Source organism: Diplotaxodon limnothrissa, linkage group LG20 (genome assembly GCF_057381915.1).
Source record: "Diplotaxodon limnothrissa isolate DT_005_m linkage group LG20, D_limnothrissa_male_GT1.1, whole genome shotgun sequence".
Classification (NCBI taxonomy): Eukaryota; Metazoa; Chordata; class Actinopteri; order Cichliformes; family Cichlidae; genus Diplotaxodon; species Diplotaxodon limnothrissa.
The window spans coordinates 11,303,908-11,328,759 of record NC_140615.1 but is presented as its reverse complement, the minus strand read 5'-3'; the positions used below and the strand labels follow the sequence as shown (position 1 = coordinate 11,328,759).

The following is a 24,852-nucleotide window of genomic DNA, read 5'->3' as shown; positions in this document are numbered from 1 at the left end:
GTAGTGTTAATGACCTTTGTAAGTTAATACTTTAATTCATGGAGACAGATAATAAAAGCTAGGAATATGTGATATGGATTTCATTTATTGGGGATAATCATCATCCTCAGATGATGTGTTAGCCCTGTTCTGGTCAAACGATGGACAGTCAGTCGGTCAGTTTTGAGGAATCATAGCATTTCTACAGTTACACTAAAAGAATAATTGATAAGAAATAATGTGAAAATAATCTAAAATAACTTTTAAATGAGTGATATTTTAATACTATTACCTACTATAAATTCTGCTTGGGACAGTGCCATGAAAAAGCATTTGCCCTCTAGTAGTTTTTACCCATTTTTTGGGGGGGTGGAATCAATTTCACTAGCCACACTCAAGCCTGATTACTGCAAGATCTGTTGAATCAAGAAATCACTTAAACAGAACCCGTGTGACAAAGTAAAGTAGATTAATAGATCTCAAAAAACAACAGCACACACCATGAAAAATGGCATCCGTGGAAGATTTCCAAGGAGAAAAGCACTGCTAACCAAAAAAACACAACGGCTTGTGTTGGACTTATATTTGTCAGAAACATCTTGAGGATCTTAAAGACTTTTGTGAAAATAATGTATGGACTGATGAGACAAAAAGTTAAACTTTCTGGAAGGTTTGACTCGGTTACATCTAGCATAAAACTAGTACAGAATTTCATAAAAAGAACAGCGTACCAACAGCCAAACAGTGTGATGGTTTGGGGCTGCTTTGCTGCTTCAGGATGATTTGGTGGAACCATGAATTTTCCTCTCTATCAGAAAATCCTGAAGGAGACTGTCTGGCCATCACCTTGAGCCCTGAAGCTCAAACAAACTCAGGTTATGCAGGATGAGAATGTTCTGAAAAACAGCAGCAAGTTCATGTTTGAATGCCTAAAAAAATTAAACAATAAATGAAGGTTCCGGAGTGGTTTTGTCAAATCAAGTCAGATCCTATTGAAGCTTGCCGTGACCTAAACAGACTCTCCAAAGTGGATGAATTAAAACTATTCAGTAAACAAAAATGGACCAAAATTCCTCCCTAGTGATAAGAAAAAGAAAGAAAAAGGTCTTGTTCTCATAGCTGGCAAAACCTGTTAAATCATCATTTATTTCTATTAAGAATTAAAAAACATTTTATTTTCCTATATATTTTTGCCTAACCCTTAAACAACTGTACTGACAACAAGTTTCTATAATAATTTTACATTAAATTTTGGTTTAGTGAGGGACACAAACCCCAGTCTTTGGGTGAGTATTTGACCCTTTCATTCTCTACTCTATGTGGGCTTTACGCTTCTTTAACTCTAAGTTGCAAGGCTGTGACATCTCAATATTTTGATATCATAATTTCACACCAAAATTCATCATAAATAAATAACTTGATGTCACGACTGCTAGCCCTAGCTGTACATCATTTTGAATGAAGTCTGCTTCTGTGGGCTGTTTTATGGAAGAGGTAATAATCTAAATTCTCGATTTGGAAAACTTCTGAAGTCTCGTTTTAGTTTTTTAGGTTTAGTTTCAATTTGTGGAATCCTGAGAGCCAAGAAAAATCCTCTCTAGTTACCATATGATACCAACATAATCATAATGAGAAAACATCTAAATTGCCAGATTGGGATTCTCTCACTTTCACTTTACTTCTGCTTCAGCCTTGGGGTCTTCTGCGATATTAGTTGGAAGAAAAGAATTTCCAACAAAAACGGTTTTGTTACAATATGCTGAATGAAAATATAAAAAGTTTAACAATCCCCCCCAAAAGAGCATTTTGAATATTTAATGGCTCAAAAACAATTTGAGATGCACAGTGGAAGTATTAGCTGAAAGTTGTAGAGGATGCATTTGTGCAGATATTAGGGTCATAAAAATACCAGACTCCGGGACATAAAGGGCAGCATCTAAAACAGCTCACTATTGTGCACAATCAAATTTAAGCATTTAATTGTGTCTTAAATAATGCAGTTAAGCTGCATAACCCTCCACTGTGGATAAAATGATTTGTTCAATTCTTTATGAGCAATGGGAGAGTGAAAGTAGACTGCTGGAGACTATAGGCGTATGATAAATGAAATAAGCTGACTGCATTTCCATTTAGAGCAGACAGAGATTCAAAAAGACAATTCAATAAAACTGACCCTTAGAGACTGGCTTCAGTGAAAAGGAGTCACCATTAATAGGAGAGGTTAACGTTCTCCAAGCAATTATAAGGAAACACAATTGCGGTGGTCGTACCTAAACATCGCAAAGCGATAAGGAGATGTGGGATATGCTGATGGAAAGTACATTTTCAAGGTTACAAGAGAACGTCAGGCAAAAGCCTGAAGGGAGGATATAGGGGAAAAAACATAACCAAATGGACTTCAAAGGAGTCAAAGATTATCAAGGTGAAATCCCCGTGCAGGGAGCGAAATATAATTGCTTATCATTAAAATACAAATTACCACCAAGAAAGAAGCAAGAATTTTGATAAGTGAACTTTATCTGTGTGGCCTTGTTTAATGGATCCTGTGGCACTGATAAAAATGTATGTTGCTCATGAAGAATTAATTTCCACCAAAAACTGAAAAGGCCATGTTGGAGGGAGTGTGGGAAGGGGGGGGGGGCAATTGTGCCTTTCCTTGGTTGGAGAGTGTTTACAGTGTTTAAAAAGAATCACACTTTTAACAGCAGCTTTCCTTATGTGGAGTTTGTCACTTCATTAGCCACTGCCCTGCACCACAAAAGAGAGACTCCTCAAGGGCACTGGTCTCCAGTGTGTAGCAATAAATTAAAGAATCCTGACAATTGGTATGAAGTACTATTTTTCTTATACGCCTTTTTAAAACCTCACACATGGTCTAAAATACATCCTTTTAGCAGAGGAAGGCAGCTACCGTCACAGAACAGAATCATGGCAGAAAAATATGTCAGCATGTCCAAACACACTGCCTGAATCTTAATAAGCCGCCACTGCTGATCTGGATGTTTTGGTCGGTGGCAGGTTGATGTGGCGCTTCACGCTGTTGCCTCATGGTAAGAAGGCCCTGGGTTCAAATCCAGTCTGGGGAGTTTGCATATTCTCTGCATAGTGTCTGTGTAGATTTTCTTTGGGTACCCCTGCTTTCTCCCAAATAAATGCATGGGGATTAATTGGTGATTCTAAACTGGCCATTGGTGTCAATGTGAATGGTTGTGTGTGTTTGTGAGTTGGTCTTGTGACAGATTGGTAATCACCAGTGCTGCACCAACATTGATCAAATCATTTATTTCCCCCCCCAACCCTGGATTGGATAAGTGGAAGAAAATGGATGGGTGGATGATAGCATCCCTATAATCAATGGAACAGACTCTCTTCTCTTGGAGGACTCTTGGTAACATATATTCCAACATATATAATAATGACGTTCAGGTACAAACCTTTACTTCCTGCTGGCGTTAACTCTGTTTATCTCCAACCACGTTTTTTTGCCTGCCGCACCACATACTTTGTTCTGTGTTAAGAATCATTTAAATCCAAACCATCTTAAGTTTAGACAATTAAACCCCAACCACTTGTCCAAATAATGCAAAAGGTGCATATTGGGCAGTAATGCATTACTAGTAAAATGATAGGATAACCGCAACTCCAAGCAGTCATTTTAAAAGTCTTGCTAACTTTAGCCACGGGTACTTGTGCATTCTGGAGTCATCTAGATTCATTTAGAGATAAATGGTGTTTAAACTCCACAGTTGGGGTCAAAACATTTGGAGGGTAACATCCTATCACTGAAGTAAAGCTGCTGCTAAATGGTCAGTAAATCCCTCCAAAGTGTGGTTGTGATTGCTTGTTGGACCACCGCGTTTTACTTTTTATTTCTTGACATTTCAAATTCAAGATAGTGGAGACGTTAATGTAATGTAATAAATGATTGATTACTGTGTTATTGATTCTAGTGATTTGTCCAACACTGGTAGGTCAGACCAGTTTACTTTTTCTCTACCAGACCTGTGTGGAGGGAAGGGAGCCAACTGCAGAATTTGAAATTGAAAATAAATAAATAATGATATAAAAATCATTGTTTGCTGTAATATTGCTGTAACAGTATCTGCAGTTAAATGGAAAGTAGGTCCAACCAAACTAATTCTGATAAGAGTTTCTAACTATACTGTTTAAATTGGGCCAGATAATACAGTCTCTAATCTCCTACATGCATACTGTGAGAGGAGAAGAAACCTTTTTCTTTTACTTATTAGAAATGAAATACCCCAAAAATACCTATACAGAATTTATTTAGAGTCAAACCAGCCATGCTGGATCATGATGTTGTGTCTAGGTTGGATGTCAGTTTATGCCAGTTTCATTAAACTTCTGAAGTCAGATGCACCGACATGTCCAAATCACATGACCGATTTAAGACGAGGTAAAAGTGCTTACTTCAAACTATATGCCAGTTTTTATTCCTAACAGTGCAGCTCATGTGGATTTTATTGACAGTTTGATGCACATAAGTCCTACATCACAAAAATAGATTGAAGCCAACAAAATAACCATGCTTACATTGTCTATGTTGTGGACACGATGTTGTTGTAAATAACATAATACAGTGCATATTAATAACACTGAAGGGTTTTTGTTTTTTTTTTACATATTTTATGATGTGATAGCAATGCTTTTAAACTATGTAAAATAAAACATACAAAGTCAGATTACAGTTAGTGTTACATTTTAGATCTCAGATATTTGAGATACAGGTATTTGTTTTACTTTGTTATTGCAATGCACCATTTGCCAGCAATGGTTGATGCAGTTCTCCCAAAGTGCAACGTAAGATTAGGCTTAGGGTTAGCAGATATGATGCTTAGACTAGCGGTCCCCAACCCCCAGTCCGTGAGCCGTTTGGTACCGGGCTGCGATAGTTGATGTGAAATTTATGGCTTTTAGGGTTTATATTGTTAACTCGGTTTCCCTGGGTCTTTTCCCGTGTTGTAGTTGTGTGTCTTATTTTGAAAGAAATAGTTACATGTTACAATAGCAACCAGAGAGCATTAAGGGGCAGATAGGAGGACGGTACTCTTAATGTTGTTAGCGCATTTCAAGAGGACGCTGCTAATAAAGTTACACAATTACACAATGAATTTGCATTTATTATTATATTTACAAAATACCACAGTTTTTATCTTGGTCGTATCATTTTATTTTGTTGTATTTACCCTCGACACTTTAAAGGCTGGTCCGTGAAAATACTGTCTGACGTTAAACTGGTCCGTGGCCCAAAAAAGGTTGGGGACCCCTGTCTTAGACTTCAGAAAGGGTTAATCAGAATATCATGACATGTAGATAGGTGGGTTAGGTGTTTGCATATTATTATCTTTACCTGTGAGGGTTCTCTCCAGATACTTCCTCCAACACTCCACCAACATGCACATTAGGTTAATTGGTAATTCTAAATAGACCATATTAATGAATATAAGTGTGGATGGTTGTTGGTTTCTATTTGTCAGCCCTGCGACAGTAACCAGGCAAAAATAAAACAGATGGAAGGATGAAGATATACTGATTTTGTCTGCATTTTTTATGGATGTCTTCATAGCTAACCATATTTAATTATTTAACAGTGTGGGGCATCAGTGCAGGACATGTAAAGGTTCTATGCATTTCATTGGTGTAACTTATGTAAGATATTTTAATGTGCTTTGAAGCATTGCAACTTTACTTTGCAGCATTACTGTATTTCATGCCATAATAAAGGTCAAATCCAAAGTCACAGTAGGTCAAAGATGTCACAAGATTTGAAATTTCCCAATTGCAGATTATATTTGATGCAATTCTAAGTCAGATAAGTCCAGTTTCATAACCTGGATGAATAGTTCACAAAGAGTTTCCATCTGAAATTTAGATGGACAATTTGGACCATTGTTGTCAAAATTCAGGGGTCAAAATGTATTTTAGTCATGTCTTGTTTCGGTTAAGAACCAAGTAGTATACCACGGAATGTAGAAGCAAGCAACAATGTTAAGAATCACTTTAAGTTTCAGTGACCAGAAGTTATTAAAAGTTTGCATCTGTTTCAGACGCATTTGGCTGTAGAGCAGTTAGATCCAGTCCATAGAAGAAAATGATGAACATGGACTCAGATTGAGTCCTTGGAACAATATTTGGGTTTTGGCTGAGCTTTCTAATTAAGCAGCAATCTCTGCAGAACATACTCCTGCAATTTTTTGAAACAAGGGGAGAGTGCAAGAGGGTCGTTGCAGCTCATTAAGAATGGTTAATGTGGTGGCCCTTTTGGTGCTGAAGACCAGTAGCCAGTGGAAAAAAACCCTGATGCATGAGAACAGTTCTCTCCCTGACCCTGGAAGAGAGTTGCTCCCACACCATTTATTGTTTAGGATTCGCTCTAAAATTTCCCCTTCACTGTGTTTGAAATCACTACTGGGAAGGTATACAGCCCAAGAGCAGGTGGCCATAAGAACTATAGATCTACCTTAAATAAATGGAAATACTCTGTAAAACAGAAAAAGGTGAAGAATATAGGATTCTCTAAATACACTGCAATATATGAATAAATAAATACATGGAAAAAACAGGAAAACATATTTTCATGTGGTTTGAGCTATTGCATCCTTCAGAAGTTAATTTCTCCAGTCCATCAGGTGAGTGCAAAGACTCCGTAGGCCACAGGTGTCGAACTCCAGGCCTCGAGGGCCGGTGTCCTGCAGGTTTTAGATGTGTCCTTAATCCAACACAGCTGATTTAAATGGCTAAATTACCTCCTCAACATGTCTTGGGGTTCTCCAGAAGCCTGTTAATGAACTAATCATTTGATTCAGGTGTGTTGACCCAGGGTGAGATCTAAAACCTGCAGGACACCGGCCCTCGAGGACTGGAGTTCAACACCCCTGCTGTAGAACTTAAAGCACAGGTGTCGAACTCCAGGCCTCGAGTGCCGGTGTCCTGCAGGTCTTAGATGTGTCCTTGATCCAACACAGCTGATTTAAAGGCTAAATGACTCCTCAGCATGTCTTGAAGTTCTCCAGAGGGCTGGTAATGAACTAATCATTTGATTCAGGTGTGTTGACCCAGGGTGAGATCTAAAACCTGCAGGACACCAGGCCCTCGAGGCCTGGAGTTCGACACCCCTGCCTTAAAGGTACAGCAAGTAATTTTTTTGAGATTATTTAATAGAGTATCTTGGACTTAATTCATTAAAAATACACAGGAGTGAGCTGGTTTGTGGAAGCTGCCATGTTTCCCCGCCATCATAAATTGGCCAAGATAGATAGCCATCTGCCTAATTGGGTTTTATGTATATAGCTAGAAAAGGATCACATACATAGCACCCCTTATAAGTTACTTTAATTTTAAAGATCACAAATACCTCTTTCAAACTACATATGACCTTTAACTTTTAATATATGTATATTTTCATCATCTGTTTCAGGGCTCCAACACACAAAAACGTGCACAAACATGCTTTTCTATTTCAGAAAAAGCAGATTGCAGAAAAAGCAGATTGGACACGCGACCCTCCCGCATGACAATAACCCTTTGACAAACAGTTTGATTACATTCTCACATCATGAGAGTTTATTCACTAAGAGCCAGACTTCAGTAAAGTTTGATCCACTTCAAAAGAAGTTTGGCCAACGAAAGCCAAACAGCAGCGCTTACCTACAGAAAACTTCAGGATAGCTTCAACAACTCACCTCAGTTTTTCTGTCATTAGAGAGATTTGAGCTTCACTGACTCATGCACTCATATTGGACTATGTCCACAAAGTTTTACAGCCTCCTCCAGAGTATATAGACATGAACACCTTGGATAATGACAGCCAAGGTAAACAGCAGACTGACAGCCTACGCTCACTACAGATGACCAGAGTTGTCTGTCCTTCAGTTTGCTCTACAGCGGCCACCATAGCTAGGATTATGCACTTGAATTGGGAGGGGAAAGAAAATCTACTGAACTCTACTAACGTATTTTACAATCTGTGCCTTTACAGTGTGGCCTCCTTCTGTGCTGCAAGCTGTAATCTATGATAAATTCTCTTAGGAAGCCTTTTCTATCTGGTAAATGCTGCAGTTCCAACATTTAACTTTTAAGTATTTGGTTAGAATTTATAAAGAAGAAATAGTTACACGTTTTCATGTTTAAGTGCCACAATTTAACATACTCAGTTAAAAGCAAACAGCCTAGATTCCATGTCTTACTTAAATAGAATTATTAGGCATTATCAGCAAAATCAATAAAAAAAAAAAAGCAAGGTTCCGTTATTTTTGTATGTATAGATGGATTACTATTATAGATTATTAACACATACAGTGCAGGTGCCCTTGAGCCAGGCCCTTTATCTCCCACTGGGCTGCTGACTTGTACTGGATAGCTTGCAGGTGCGTGTGTGACAGCACCTCTCTCTATATCTATAAAGACATTTGTGGCCAGCTGGCTCAGTAACTACAAATATGTTTAACAGCTTGCCTTAAATAAACACAAATTTAGGATTGTTTTTTTTAAACTATAGAATGCTGCATATTTTCTGCTCATTTCATAAGTAGATACAACCATGTAGTAATGATTGTATCTTCTTTTCTTTTAATGGTAGAGTACCGCTTGGACAGGCTGCATTACAAGAAAAAAAAATACTATATATAAAAACGTACATATTGTTCACCAGTTTCTGAAACATCAACTGTAAAATGCACACCTTGTTCCAGTTTGAGCTTTTTCAAAGGGCTCACCTGGTGCTAAAGGCCAGGAAAGGCTGTTGTTGAGGCTAAAATAAAGGGGAAATACTTAGCTGCGGTGTATTCGGTTAACTCTGTCTCATATCCAAGTGAATTTCTGTTAACCTTGTAGACCCTTAAATTTGTTTTGCTCACTTGAGGCTTGACCTGTGTTCTTTGTTATATTCCGGTTCTTTTGGATTCTTAGGCCCAAGAAAGACACGGCTCAAAAGTGGTCTTTTTACTTTAAAAAATGATCTTTATTTTACATATCCGGATATGGAGACCTTAGGACACAACACACAACCCAAGGTCTGAAGCACAAACGGAAGCCTAGTTATTTATATACTTGCTCTCTATGTCACACCACACTTTAAGTTTCGATCAAACAGCCTAGTTGGTTTCACTTTCACTTCATTCTAGCTGCAAAAGCACGCTTCTGCAAAAGCATGCAGTTTCCTGTCAGCACTTTTTGGCACAGAGTGTACTCAGAGTTAGGCCTTTCTTATATGAAGCAATCAGAGATGGGCAGTAACGCGTTACTGTAATCCGATTACTTTTTTCAAGTAACGAGTAAAGTAAGGGATTACTATTGCAAAAACGGTAATTAGATTACCGTTACTTTCCCGTAGGAACGCTGCGTTACTGCGTTACTAAAACCGTGATTTTTTTGCGAGAATGTCTCATGACAGTGACGTAAGCAAGTGCGACGTTTGTGACAACAGCTGTGTGCAGATCAACAATGGATAATATATCGAGAGAGTATGAGCGTGCAGCGTTTAAAGCGTGGAAGTACTGACCTTACTTTAAGTTTGATTCCATAAAAAGTGACAAAAACATTAGTGTCCGTTGTGCGTGGGAAGAAAACTTCTTTTTACAGCGAAAAAAACCCCTAAACTTCCAAGCAAGCACCGAGTGCGCAACGACGTAATGGGAAACTCACAGAGAAACTCGCGGATTCTTCCACTGACCGCCGCGGCACACCTGCACCAGGGTAAACCTCCGCCTACCCTGCTCCTGCTTTACAGGTGAAAATAGAGCAAAAGGACCACTAGTCTTTGATTTTATTTATTTTCTGCTGTGTTTTACTTGCATCTATTTGAAAGAGTGAGTGTAAACACACAAAAAAAAAATTATGTGCTGGAATGTGCAGAAAATAGGTTTAAATATTAAACAAATTTCTTCCAGTCAGAGAATGTTGCATATAATTAAATTTTTGCTTGATGCATAAAGTTAAAAGATTAAAACTAATAAAACAAGTTTTAAAAAGAGACTTTTCCATTTGATTACATTTTGTATGATGGATTATGCAGAAAAAGTAGAATTGGGCTGAAAGATCTATCACTTTATTACCTATTCAGGTTGTAAATCGTGTTTTTAAAAAGTAACTAAGTAACTAAGTAATTAATTACTTTTGAAAATAAGTAATCAGTAAAGTAACAGGATTGCTTTTTGGGGGAAGTAATCAGTAATTAGTTACTGATTACTTTTTTCAAGTAACTTGACCAACACTGGAAGCAATATAATCAGCATATAAACCTTTAAGATGATAAATTTAAACCTCAACAACTCAAGATAATAAGATGAAAAATAATGTGTAATAAAACAGCATTGAAAAAAACAAAAACCCCACGCACACACAAGTAATTATTCCCTTTATGATAGTGGCTGAATAACATTAAAGGAGAGGACATCAATCTCCTAATTGTTGGTGACCCTGCTTACCAGCTTCTACTCGCAGATAAAGTTTACACAAGCTCCCCTCGCTTGTTTACACAGCAGGAGTCATTTAATGTGAACGTCGGCTCACTGAGGTTGGGATAAGTGACCTTCGGGAAGCTGAAGTTGAGTTGGAGGGTATTTCTACAAAGACTTTAACTACACTTTGTGCCAGCCACTGTTACCGCATGCTGCACACTCCACAATTTCTGTCAGAAAGACGGAGATTATGTCAACAGGAGGCTGGCGACCATACTGCCATCTATTCTCAGCCTAGAAAGCCCGTCATTACCCCATAGCCTTTGGTCGCAGTGCTCACCACATATATATCGCCAACCACTTTGCCCTCCACACAGGCCATCAGCTTGAACAGAATAGTGAATAATCAGAGTGAGAGAAGAAAAAAAAACGACTGAGAGATAAAGGAATGACAATAGGGCCTTTACAGGGAATGGCATACACAGCAATGCTGCAGTCTTCTTGGGTTGGAACAAATGGCTGGGGCTATAATGGTTGTCACCCATAACCCCTAAAACTGACTGACTTTGAACCACTTTTGTCACTGTGAGTTTTAGCCTTCGAATAGGCGGCCTTTGAACTTTTCCAGCAGTTTTTGAGTTGGTTGATGCTTCCATGAGTTCTTGTTTCAGTTATGAAACAACTTTTAAACAACATTGTGGCTTTCTTTTAAGGTCTAGAAACATTTGCAAAAAGAACAGAGAAGTCTTGGTATTGAACTTGATTATCAGGTCCTTTTTTTGAAAATACAATTCTGATATACATAAAGAGGAGAATTTACCTTTTAAGCTTAAAGATAATCAAACAACACTACAGTGGAAAACATTTAATTGAGTATTAGAAGGATTAGTTGATATACTTAATTGTGAAATTCAGCAATATGCCCTAAATGCTTATGCATAATTAAACTCGTGTTAAAAAAAAGCTTAAGGGCATCTCATAAAAGTCTTTGTTTGCTACGGTTAAATGATGCTAAAGTGCTCCAACATACATGCATGCAGTAGAAATGGATCATGAGGTATAATAGATTATGTTCCATGCAATCAAGTCAAACAGAGAGAGACAGGCGCCAAAGCAGCTGAAAACAAGGACATCGCTGCACAGAGGGCGAATTCCTCCACAGTTGGCTGTTCCATGGCTCAGGGCACAGGCAAACATCTGTTGAACGTATTAAGATCTAAAACTGAGCCAATTACCAGAGAGAAACACAGCCCCTGGTCAGTCTGTCTCCGGCCCATTTCTGGTTAGCTGTTGATGAGTGCTGCTTCTACACCCCCCCTCCACCTCCTGCAGGCGTGATTGGCTGAGTCTAGTCCAAGGACGGGGATGTAGAGAGCTGCAGCGGCAATAAAAAGCCAACCTGACTGACTCATGTTGTTTATAAAGGAATCCATGCGGGAGTGGGTGTGAGGAGGTGGACCTCTTTTGTTTATGTGTGCATGCGTGTGTCTGTGTGCGCGCTTTTGTGTTTAATCTCTGGCAGCTATTTAACATCGATGTATTCATATTCAGAATGAGCTTCCAACCCCTGGGGAGTTTTAAGGATCTTTTTCTCCATATAGGTGGCTTGATCTGAAAGGAGGAGGCAATTATTCTTGATTGGACACAGATAAAAGGCTTTGCTAAATGGGTATGTGCCAGGTCTGTTCTGCGCTGTAGCTCGTTGGATTAAAATGACAGTAGGACTTTAGATAAGAGATCCATTGTTCATGTGACACGTAAATATATGTATATGCGAAAATGCATATATGTATTATTTAAATGAAGAGAGAGAAACCGTGGCTCAGAGGCAATTTCACAAAGGCGTTATATAAGCCTAATGGTAAATGGACACCTTCTGATATAGCACCTCATTCAGCCATTCATGCTCATTCATGCATTCTCTGGACGCATCAGAGAGGAACTTTGGCACGCAGACACGAGCAGCCAGGGATCGAACCACCAATCTTTCAATTAGAAGCTGTCCTATTCTACTTCCTGAGCTGCTGCCGCCCCACTATTCCATGTGACTAAAAGGTAAATCTTATAGTTGACGTAAATGTCATACCATCTTATACATAACTTCTTTAGAGAAAAGTCATGTCAAAAATGAAGAACTCGACATAGATGTATCTCATTCTTGATGGTTCTTCTTTGCTTTGAAAGTTGAATTTACTGTCATTTCTCCTCTTTTACGTTTGTGCCACACTGAGGCAGATCTTAACTTAATTTAAGAAATTCCAAACACATTTTACAGATTGTAAAGGAAATACTGATCACCGCTCCCAAGAGGATGGTAATGAGAACTTTTGGACATGGACTGTTCCATGATAGAGCCAAAAGGGGGGGAATGAGACTTATGTGAACCCTCCAACAAGGCAGTGATTACAAGCCTTAATTACCCTCGTTTGCAACTGACCAAAGCCCTTTGTTGCATGTCTTCCTCATTTCTATCCCATCATTCCCGCGCATATGCTCTCTGTTTTTAATTTCATACAGGACATTACTCTCTTAACAACAGAGGTGGAAGGGATTTCAGTCAGTTTCGAAAACCGTGGTTGTTAATGCACTCTTTGATGTGCATTCTGCTGGTAAATTTAGCTAAAAATGATCATTTAAAGCTCTTAAACTCACTGTGAAAGTAACGCGTATATCACCGCACCAAGTGCTTTAAAAAGGTGTCAAAGAATAGGTTGGATTGTAAATGTAACCCACATCTGGTCACCAGGACCAGATGTGGGTTACATTTACATAAAACGCCTCCATTAATATATAAGCGTAAACCCAGCCTCACAATCACGGGGATACACCAGCCTCATTCTTTGTTGCTGATATTACAATACAGTCTAAATGGTATGCTCTGAAAAATCTTAAAATCTAACAAAGAAAATCCAATATAAGCTTCACTCAGCCTCTAGCGTGAGCATGAAAGATGTGTTTGGGGCCAGATGAAGTATAACCTGGTACACGGTGCTTTCTTTGGCTCTTCTCTTTACACGAAGGCTTAACAAGGCCACCTTTTAAATTCCAAGAAAACTGACAAGGCCTTGAGCTCTGGGAGCTTTAAAAGCCAGGAAACATCTGGCAGCAAAATAATTTAACGTACACATTTTACCTCTGCTCAACAAAGGATTCAGTAAACCCCCCCATAAGCGGGGAATGTTACTCCATTATTAAACATTTGTGAATTTCCCTAGTAAACCTGAAATACCCAAGAGGAGGGATTTTGTATTCTCTCTGAAGACTGTCTGAGCAGACAGTGCCCTGTCAAGCAAATGTTCAGACTGATTTAGTACTCTAGGCCATAATCCAGTGCAAATAGGATGACATGTGCTAAAGCAGCAATTCAAGTGCAACTGGGTTTGTGTACAGGTCAGTGGATGTGTGGAAAAGGCCAACATGTAACCATTTTCTGTCATTGTCATTGCTGACAGAAGACAGACATTTCTGTGTATCTGATGTGATTATCTTGGCAGGATTCCTACACAGTTGCCACATGATGTATATAATAGATGGACACAGCCACTAAGATGCCACCCACCGGTTTCGCAATTACCATTTTTAAGAGTTACGTTGAAGACTTTGAAAATCACCAACTTTTTAAAAAAAACTGGACATGATAAATGCTGACAAACCATTGGACACTGCACGCTCATTAGGTAGATCCTTGTCAGTCACAAAGTAGCCATGCCATAAATTACACCCATACACCCTGCCTTACAATCTGCTCTGCTCCATTTTGCCAAATGAAAACCAAGCTGTATTAAATTTAGACCATAAACTCATCAACTGTGCGTTTATTGAGGTCATAAATAAGAGCTTATGGACTCGGTCACTCGTTTTGGGTCATGAATAAATAAACAAACATATAAATAAAAAATGTCTACTTTAAATTTAAGAATGGAAGATTATGAATCTGTACGTTGATTAGTTGTTAAGTTGTCAATCATAATACGTGAGCCAATGAACATGCAATGATGATGGACCAGTGGGTGATGTAACAGCAGAAGAAAACACAATATACGTTATATACTATTAATATACTTTTCTACTTTACTTGAAGGCTATGTCCATCTTTTCTATCTTTTGTAGCAACACCAACCAAATATCATCTTCTCAGCAAACATGCTATTATTATTATTGTTTCTGTTTTTGTTTCTATTATTATTAAAAGTGAACATAGTTTTAAGTATTATGACTTCACTCTGACTGAATACATGCGACTGGACAAATGAGGTTGAGGACGTGCCCGGGTGAGCAAGGCGTTGTTCGCCTCCCCGGCAATCCGCTGACATTTCTTTGTTTATGCTGGCCCAACACCGCTATCAAACTGCACATGCTGGTGTCTGTCAACCATATCAAACTCAGTTATACACTGCAAAGTCAGATACTTATGCTTCCACTGAAAAAGTAATTTCACACCAATTAAAAGCTGCAACAACAGAATTTACAATCCCGTATTGCAGGCCCCTTCCATCCTGCCTGGAGCGCTGACAATGTGATACAATGAGGTCAGTCGTAAGCTGAGCATGATGATCATAATAGCTATTTTTTTCTTCTTCTTAGAGGGTGGAGTAATGAAATGGGAAGGTACAATCTCAAGAAATCAGCTATACATGATAGCGGGGTGTCAGGAAAAAATGAGGGGAGGTGGGTTTCAGGAGATTAAAGAGCACTCCTTTAAGTGCAAAGTAAAATAAACACACAGCAGCTGTTGAAGGCTATCGTTGAGATAATTAAAACCTGCACAATACCTGTCTCTGCCCCATTGGGTTTTATAGCGGGTGTTAAACCGCCAGATTATATTTAATGGAAATTGGGTTGTCAGTGCAGCCTTGAAAGGTGAGGAAAAAATTAGCGCAGGTTTTCAAATCATCTTGTTGCTGTGTCATTGTTAAAGCCATTATTAAAAAAAAACAGATGCGCATGGAAAGAAGGGTTATCTCCCCTGCATCCATCATGGACTCGAGCATGTATGATGCTGGACCCGTTGGACTCCAAAAATCCGTTTATTACAATATGCCAGCGGGACGCGGCCTCTTATCAAATCTCTTATCCTATTGGACCTGTTATGGGGGATTTTCTCTGTGGGAATCATATTATTGATGGCTTTCTCATTTGAATAATTTTGCAATAACAAGAAAATGAATTTCCTGTAGCATTCGTGCAGCTAAAAAGTGTATCAGTGTTTTAATAGCTTGCCTGTGGTTGTTGTTGCAGCACTTTGAACACAGTGCAGGAAAACTATTTGAATGTTGTCTGCATGAAGATAATCTTCTGCTAATAAGGGTATTTGTCTGTCACAATGGTTTTATTTGCTCATTATTAAATGCATAGTTTTCAAACATTTACCCCATTCCACTAGTATAATTCCAGTGCCGTCTGCTTGAGGGGATTTAATGCAGAAAACACAGTCTCAGCTTTAATGCAAACACATAACATACATCTCGGCTGCTGGAAAAATAACACTATGAAGCAATTAGCATAAAGCAAACAAAACAGAAAAACACAGGAAGCTGGTGGTAGCGTGCAGATGTTCTCAATAAATATAGCAACACAAATGTAAAAGGATTCAAAAATCCAAACATCAGAAATAAAAAAAAAAAAGAAGTCATGTGATTATATATGCTATGATTATACATGCTAATGTTAAAGTGCATGAATATAGAAGCACCATTTTTCACATAGTCATTATGGAGTTAGGGGTCTTTAGCAATTCATGAATTTTCTAACATGAAAAACAGAAAATACTGTGATTCTGCATGTAGAATCTGTCGCTACTTTTGGATCCGTCTGTGGAAGTTGGGTTAGGAAGACTTGCACGTGCACATCTGCAACTTCACTAAAGATCACTAACTTGCCCAGAAAGCAAAAATCAACTTCTCTATCATGCTGATCTGACTTTCTTGTTGTGAGACATCATCACGGCAGAAAAGTCAGCAAGATGTGCCCTCTGAATTCACCCTTCAGAGTCCTTACACACTGCGTGCGTTGCAATAAAATGACACGAAATTCTGCTTCTTTTTTTTTCTTTTTTTGAAGAAACCTGTCGTGTAGGCTATATACGCACTAAAAATCTTTGGGTTTTTTTGCAAAAAAACCCCAAAATCGTAATCAAAAAATACACCGTGAAAAAAGTTGACATCAAGCAGCGATGAGCTGGTCTTAAAGATTCTTTTTTTTTTTTTTTTGGCCTGTCCCGTTTGGCTCTTTTGCCATCAGAATTGTTGTCTAAAGGCAAAGAAAGATGCCCAACGGATTTACTTTACCAAACTGACCATCCCAGCCTTGCCGTAATGGTCCATTTGATTCACCTTTTATTGTTTATTTTATTTTCACTTACTGAATACGGGACAGACTTGACTGGGGGAAAGAAGGGGAGAAAGAAAGAGGGAAAGAGAAACAGCTGAGAAGAGGGACGGGGGAGAAGGGCAAAAGACAAAAACCAACAGAACGGGCAGAGAAAAAAAAATGCATATATCAATCACCTGGATCACCTGCTGAGAAAGAAAAAAGAAAGCAAGCAGAAGAGAACAAGAGTAATAGAATAAACAACATCACAATGATATATGGGAATATGACAGTAAATACTAAATGTTAAACATTATTGTGCAGCACATAAGATCAACAGAACACAGTGTGCTTTGAGGTAGGAGCCAAAAAGGGTGTAGTTTGTGGGTGTGATCACCCGTGTGTACACCTGTGAGCTGAGGAGAGTCCCAGATGAGGGCTCACTCAGCAGCCGCGGAGCAGAAGCCAGGGGGAGTTGCAGTGACGCGCCCGTGAGCTCCGCCGGCAGCCAGCTGCGCCTGAGTGACCCCACCTCCGAAGTGGCCCGAGCGAGCCCCAGGCTCCAGGCCCCGATAAGCGGCCGCCAAGGAGTGAGCCGGTGTGTACCTGGACGCCCATCCCCGGACACAAAGAACCACCAACGCACCGATGTCTGAGGGGGTCCGCCACTGGCAGGGGAAGTGGTGGTAGGGGGAGATAGGCCTCCAAACCTTGGAGGGCCTGAGATGTCCCCAGAGAGGTGGCGCCTGACACCCAACCTGACATATAGACACAGACATACAGGCACACACATATACAAACATCCATTCCCACCCTCATGCTCTCATATGCACTTACTCCACACTCAACCAACGTGGAGACAGACATAAAGAGACGCTGTACACACGATCACACTCCCCAAGCGTACTCTACAAACCGGGTCTAGGTGCCCCCGCCCCTGGAGGGGGGAACTGCACCCAGACCCAGGTGGTGTTTCCCTTTTCCCTGCGGTGGGGGGAGGCAGACCGCCCCGACTCCGCAGCAGCAGGAAGGCTCCACACTCCAGACCGCAGTCGGACGGCCAACTCCTCCTCCTAGTCCTAGCCCCCCTGCTCCAGCAGGTCGCAGAGAATGGGGGTGAGAGAAGACTCCAAACCTCCTCTGCACCCTGGTGACATACCCCTACTCCAAGGCCCTGCATGTGTGGGTGGTTGTGGTGGAGCGGGAAGAGGGAGGCAGCTGGAGATGGGGAGGGAAGGAAGGGAGGGGCAAGTGACCCCTCCCTGGGGCCAGCTCCCCCGCTGACCCCAGTAGGCACCCCCATACTCCGCGACCCGCCAGGGAAAGGGGGCCCAGGCCCATCCAGACCGGGCCCAGTGCAGCAGCGCCGCCCGGCCCCACAGAGCCCGGGACAGTCCACCCAACCCCACCACAGAGAAAACTGCACCCACCCCACCATCCACTCATCTTCCAGACTACATAAGACAATAAACACCCAGGCTGAGATCTTCCTCCACCTCTCCTGTATCTCCCCCTCCTGCAGAGGGAGCTCCTGAGGAGAGGAAAGCTCCTGCAAGATGTGACAATCTCCCCCACCAGTTGAAGAGCCCCCCAGGTGGCTCGACGCACCGGCGGCACCCTGCTCCAGGGCTGGGCCCCCATGCACCCACCCGCCCACAACCCCGGCAACACACCAACCAGGACCCAAGCCCCCGAGGCCCGGTCCGGGTCCCAGCCCAGAGACGGAGCGCCCCCAGAACCTCACGCCCATCCCGGACCCACCCAGGCTACCAGGTCAGTAACCCACGTCCGTCAGCACAGACCCTCCCCTAGCCCCGCTGCACGCAGCCGCGAGGAAACAGTCACCTGAGAGCCAACAGAGCCCCTAACCGGACATGACCGCTACCCCGGGTTGAGCCCCCCAAGGAAGATGCCTCCGGGGAACCCCCCGACGCCCTAAGCCTGTCCCTACCCCCACACCAATCACAACAGTGAAGGCGGGACCAAACTATGACCCCCCACCCCCACTAGGTGATGGAGCTGATCAAAGGAGCCCAGAGCAATTGATCTGATGTGGTGGCAGAGGCTGTATCAAGACTAATGTAATCTAATAGATAATTTCTATATTGGTTAGAATTAAGATTATTTTTATTTTTCCAGTTCATGAGGACTGTTTTCTTGGCTATGCATAGGGCAGTGAAAACCATATGGGCGATATTCTTTTCTGAAGTGACATTATCTAAGCTGCCCAACAAACACACTAAGGGGGAAGTTGGAATGTTACATTTCAGACACTTCGATAAGTCTTCACATATCTCGCGCCAAAACTTCTGAACTGGTGGACAGAACCAAAGAGCGTGGATATAATTGTCCGGTGAATTGGTTTGGCAGTGTGAGCAGTTGTTGGTAGACGTAAAGCCCATCTTGAACATCCGATGACCTGTATAGTGCACTCTATGTAATATTTTGTATTGAATTAATTGAAGACTGGGATTTCTAATTAGATGAAAGGTTTTTAAGCAAATCTGAGACCAGAAGTTTAGGTCTAAGTTAACTGATAAATCCGCTTCCCATTTTGCAATAGGAAGTGATATTGATTCATCTGTTTTAGAAAGCATTCTGTATATTTTGGATAGTAATTTGGGGGGTTTAAGAGTAAGAAATTGAACCACACTTGGTGGTGTTTGTAGTTCAACTTGACCCGGTTTAAATTTCTTTTTTACTATGGATTTAATTTGTTGATATTCTAAAAATCTTTTCTTGTTGATCCCATATTGTGTAACTAGTCCGTCAAATGAAATAAATTCTGTTCCTTCTAGTATATGTTCTAAATATTTGATTCCTTTATCTTAAAGATTCTAAAGAAGAAAAGGAAGAAACAGTTCATTCCGTTGTCACAAGCAGGCAGCAGTAGGGAGAATTTCATGGTTTGATCCAGAAATTTAAGTTCTATCATGTCCACTACCGAACATATTTGAGGTGGTCAGGGGGGTAGTTTGAGCTCTTGTTGGTGGAGTTGGGACCACATCTAAGGAGGTAGAGCGCTAACTAACCCAGAGCAGCATCTAGCTGTCTGTATGAGATTTTACATTCAGTACCGAAGTCCGTTTTGAGCTATGCGCGCCCTTGCTGCCAATGCAGTGGTAAAATCTCTACAGTTGGTTATGAAAAATCCAAACAAATAAACTGCACAAATTCATCCTGCTAAATTACGTGGTTGCTGTCAGCGGCTGCATTAAAAACAGGTGAGTTTGAAAAATATTGTTAATGCACATTTGCGTTAATGTGTAAAGACCTTTAGGCTGTCAGCAATTTCTACCATAATGTGATAAGGCATCTGCAGAGGACCAACTCAAAGTATGGCATTTTAAGTTTATTAAAGGTGGTTTCACAGAACCTCATGATCGCACTTTATATGTTCTCAAATGGAAAGATATCATTAAAAAGTGTAATTTAATTCAATCTTGTGCTTGATTACCATAAAAAACAATTAAAAACTCATTCTTTTTTATTATGCCTGTCAATATTAATGGAAACATCATGTATAAAAGTAAAAGCACCAACGTTCAACGTCTTACTCCCTCAAACAGAGTTTTTAAAAATAAATTCTTCAACTTTTACAAACCACTGAAAAACATAAAAAACAACCCCAGATGCAATAAATGACTGTTATAACAAACCCACTGTCTGATGTCTTTCCCTCTTTGTATTACTATGTCAACTGATCTTGGTGTTTTTTGAACAGAAAACAAATTCCCTTAATCAACCACAGAAGAAATGTTGGTTTCCGAGTCCTGCGAGTGCCTTTGATCACTCGTTCCCTCGGTAACAGGTAGCTTTTGCGGATCTACATTAGCTAATTAGACCCCTCCACCCACCCACCCAACCAAAAAAAAAAGAAAATTGAATAAAATAAATAAATAAAAAAACACAGGGAGGTTGTTAGCACATGTACAGGGTGTTCTCACACGCAGTCTGTTACTGACTCCTGTTTGGTGGAGATAATAAAAGAGAAATCATCTAAACAAGCAAAGAGCATCAAGAAACTTGACGAAAAGTAATTTCAGGTCCTGTCAACACGCCGACTTGCCCGAGACATCACTGCAAACAACAATGGGAATCAAGTCAGCAGAAAATGAGGGATAAGACTTTAGGTGTATTATCACAACCTTCTGTTTGCTGTATTCTCTGTGCTCAGCTGGCAGGAGAAACAGAGGGTACACAGAGATTTGTTGTCCGAGTGCTCACGTGTGCTATCGACAAAGCCGTTGATGACGGAGGTGTCCATTAAAACACCTCAGGCTGTGCTTCTGCCATCGTGGAAAGAGTCAAATAATTTGTCTCTCTGATGTGAAAAGAAGACTAAATCAATGTGGGAACAATGGACAGCATCAATAAACTGGAGGAATTACTGTTGTGCAACCTATGATATGTGGCAAGGGTTGAATGGAAATGGCTTTTCAGCAAAGTGCGGAGTGACGTCTTGCATTAGGGGAAAGCACACCTGAAAGTAGTGGTCCGCCTCAGAATGACTTTTACATGCATTGAAGGAAACTTATGAAAACGCTGCAAAGGCGCATTCATATAGAAACTCAGAATTGAGATGATGGGGTGGCTGTAGCAAATCAGAAAATTGGTGGTTCAACCCATATGGAAAAGAAATAGTAAAAACTTATATGTGATTACTCATGAAAGTGGCCACTTTCATGAGTAAATCATATAAGGCTTACATGATTTACTCATGAAAGTGGCCACTTTCTCATTACTTTCATACATTGTTTTAGTAAGTATCCAAAACATACAAGTTTCATTATATAATTTTTCAAGGGATCTTATATCTGTTTTCACTCTTATATGCTTTTCATACAAGTTTCACACAAGACAGATGCAAACTTTATAAGATTTATATATATCTTTTCCATATGGGAATCCTTGGCTGCTCCAGTCTGCATGCCAAATTATCCTTGGCGATGATACGTTCATCGGCATGTGAATTTTAGAAAGTAGAAGAAAATGTTTGTATGAATTGGTGTGAGTGAATGAATGAGACATGTTGTATAAAGTGCTTTGAGTCCTCTAGTAGAAAAGCACTATGTAACAACCAGTCCCTTTACCAAATGTTTCGTACAGTGGTTTGTAGAGATGTCATCATAAATTAACTTTCATAGGACTTCCTGAGTTTTCATCAGACTTAAATAGCTGAATAACTCTTTTAGCACAGGGGTTTTGTTTAGCCTTCAATCCATTTCAGTCCATTAAACTCATGTTAATATTGATGCCTACATTGCAAAAGAAATTACCTCCACACCAGGGGTGTCACTAGGTTTTAAGGACAGGGGGGGCTTAGCCCCCAAGAGATGCACACGACATGAACGAACGTAGTGAATGAGCACAAAATTTCACAAACAGAAAACAAAGACTGAGAAATTGTTTTCCTACTTTTTTGGACAGATTAAACATCCTAGGCCACCAATAGATCTATTGTTTTATTTCAGTCTGCTTTATAATACAGTACAACAAAAAAACAGAGGAAATGTGTTTGCTGCATCAATAACAAGAAAAAAACTGAAAATAAAAAAGTACATTTTTCTGGCTGCAATCACCAGTTACTTGGTGGGTGGAAGCATCAAAGAATGACGTCTGTTTTTAAGAGTGGCAAATCGGTCAATCACTCTGTTGTGACTCAGATGCTGAAGCGTGTCTTTTTCAATAGACATGACTGCAAGACTGTGAAGTCTTTTCTGACCCATTGTTTGACGCAGCCAGGAGTGCAGCCGACGCAGTGCACTAAAGGACCGTTCGCACGAGCAGCTGCTGACAGGCACTGTTAGGGCAACTTGGATGGTTGCCTTCAGAGAGGGAAACATGTCTGAATCAAGGAGGTTGTACACAGACAACATATTTTTGGGTGGACATCCAGCCTCTGTTTTCCGGGTAAGAAAGTTTCTGGCCACCAGAACCTCCTCTTTTTTCAGGTCAAGTCTGTAGTGCTTTGCAAGTTCATTCAAGTGTGGTTCACTCAAGAAGTTCTCAGATTTAGGACTGCATGCCTGGACGCCTTTTAGCAGCCCTGCATCTACACTGCAAAATCTTTGATCAAGCTCGCCAACCATCCGATCCACACAAGGGAAAAGTAACTCTCTTTTCAATGTGTCTGAGTTGTTCAATTCAGTGCGTGAACCCACAGTTGCCTCCAGGACAAAATCCTCCATTTTCCTCTGTTTGTGCCTTGTCTTGGCACCTGGTTCAGGGATACTGTGGGTGTTACACAGGGCCTTGGTTTTCTCATACAGCTCTGTAGCAAATGCATCTGAGTGTTTGCCCTTAAGTGTGTCACACACAGCTTGTTTGCAGATAAAAGCTTCTGCCAGGTCTAAAGTCTCTTTCTGCAGGAATTTGTGGAGTCCTTCGGTTACAGACAGAATCGACTGAAACATCAGTAGTGCATAGACTGCTGAGAACTTGTAGAGCTTTGCTCTGAGACCAACAGCTATGGGGGATCCAATTGCAGATAGGCACTCCAAAATGGCAGGCAATGTCTCAAGAACTGCACTGATTGATCGCAACTGACATGCCCAGCGAGTGTTTGAAAGTTGCACAAGCTCAGTTTTTGTCAATCCAAGCTTTGCCTGAGTCTCCATGAACTTATGATGATTGACTAGGGAGGTGCTGAAGAAAGAATACACACACTCCAACAAGCTGAAAAGCTCCACAGCCTCTGGGACAGCCTTGCAAGTATTGCACAAAACCAGGTTGAGTTGATGAGCATAACAATGCACATAGATAGCCTCAGGATGGAGCCTTCTAAAATGTGCTTGTACACCTCCAGTGGAGCCACTCATAACGGCTGCACCATCATATGTTTGTGCTACACACTTAAGCTCTGCAAGACCATAGTTTTGGATCTGCTGCTGAATCTCATTTGCAATGGACTGGGCATCAAATGATTTTATCTCTGCAAGTGCAAGGAAACGCTCCTTCACTGCCCCCTCTGACACGTACCTGACACAAACAGCTAACTGCTCTGCCTTTTTATCCCTTGCCTCATCCACCATGATGGAATAGACTTTAGACTTTGTCATTTCAGATACAATGACACTAGTAACTTCCTGGGCACAACAGTCAATCATGTCATTCTGGGATGTTGGTGAGATATACTGTGCATTTGATGGGGGATTATGTTTTTGAAGAAAAGGATCAAACTCCTTCAAAAGCTCCATGCACGCAAGAAAATTCCCTCTGTTTGGGCTGTCTTCACCTTCATCATGACCACGAAAAGGGAGTCCCTGTCTCCCTAACATAGAGGTGACTGCAACAATTCGTCTGAGATACTCTCTTCTTTCGACTATCTCACTCACATTTGCAGTTGCTATCATCTGTGCAACGTTTCCCTGTTTGCTAGTTCCCTGGTAGCTTTTCCATGTAACAACACTGTCCTTATGTGTTTGTGCCATCTCATGCTTGCCAAAGATGACTAAAGCTTTCTTCCAGTTCTTGCAACCGTTACTGACCAAACTATCATGTTTGATGTTTTTGCCAAACACTCTACATGGGAAGCAGAAAGCTGCACTCTGGTTGACTGAATATTCTAACCAGTTGTGCTTTTCAAACCAGCTGTGGTTAAATGCTCGCTTCTGTGTACCAAAAGTATCATGTGGATAGCTCTTCAGCTTCACCTGTCTGGGCCCTGTGTCTTTGTCACCTAAATCAAACCCTGTAGTAGAATGAGTTGCTGCAGCTGCTTCATCATTTTCCCTCTCTTGGCCTATTTGCTCTCCTCTCTCTGTAATAACTTGATCTTCCTCTGCCTCTCGATCTATTTGCTGCAGCTCCTCTGTCTCTCCTTGCTCTCTCTGACTTGAACTTGCCTGTTGACCTTTTTCTCCCTCAGCCACTCCTTCTGCCTCACCCTTCAAGATACATTAAAACATACTGAATTGTAATGTAAATTGCTAATATCATGACTTCTGCTCCCGCTCCACAGTAATTTGTTGCTCCCAAATATTTTGAAGTTACAAACATTATATTTTGAGCACGCATGTGACTAAAATGGTTGCAATTTAAAGCCCTGAAAAATATTACTAAATTACTTGAATTGAAGTAATATTAAAATAGAACCCTCAAAAATATGTGAGTCAGGCTAATTTGACTTATATACATATCTCTC

At 40.6% G+C, this 24,852-nt stretch overlaps 1 protein-coding gene across 1 annotated transcript; it reads right to left on the bottom strand.

The window, feature by feature from the left end:
• Window positions 1-22,220: 22,220 nt before the first annotated feature.
• On the bottom strand, window positions 22,221-24,215 carry LOC146610605 (zinc finger MYM-type protein 1-like). The gene has a single exon (XM_085344770.1). It carries the CDS (start codon window positions 24,137-24,139, stop codon window positions 22,292-22,294), a length of 1,848 nt encoding a protein of 615 aa, XP_085200896.1. The 5' UTR covers window positions 24,140-24,215; the 3' UTR covers window positions 22,221-22,291.
• Window positions 24,216-24,852: the final 637 nt, after the last annotated feature.

Excerpts from the sequence above, each read along its gene's own strand:
- LOC146610605 (XM_085344770.1), bottom strand. The coding sequence starts at position 24,139 with ATGGCACAAACACATAAGGACAGTGTTGTTACATGGAAAAGCTACCAG.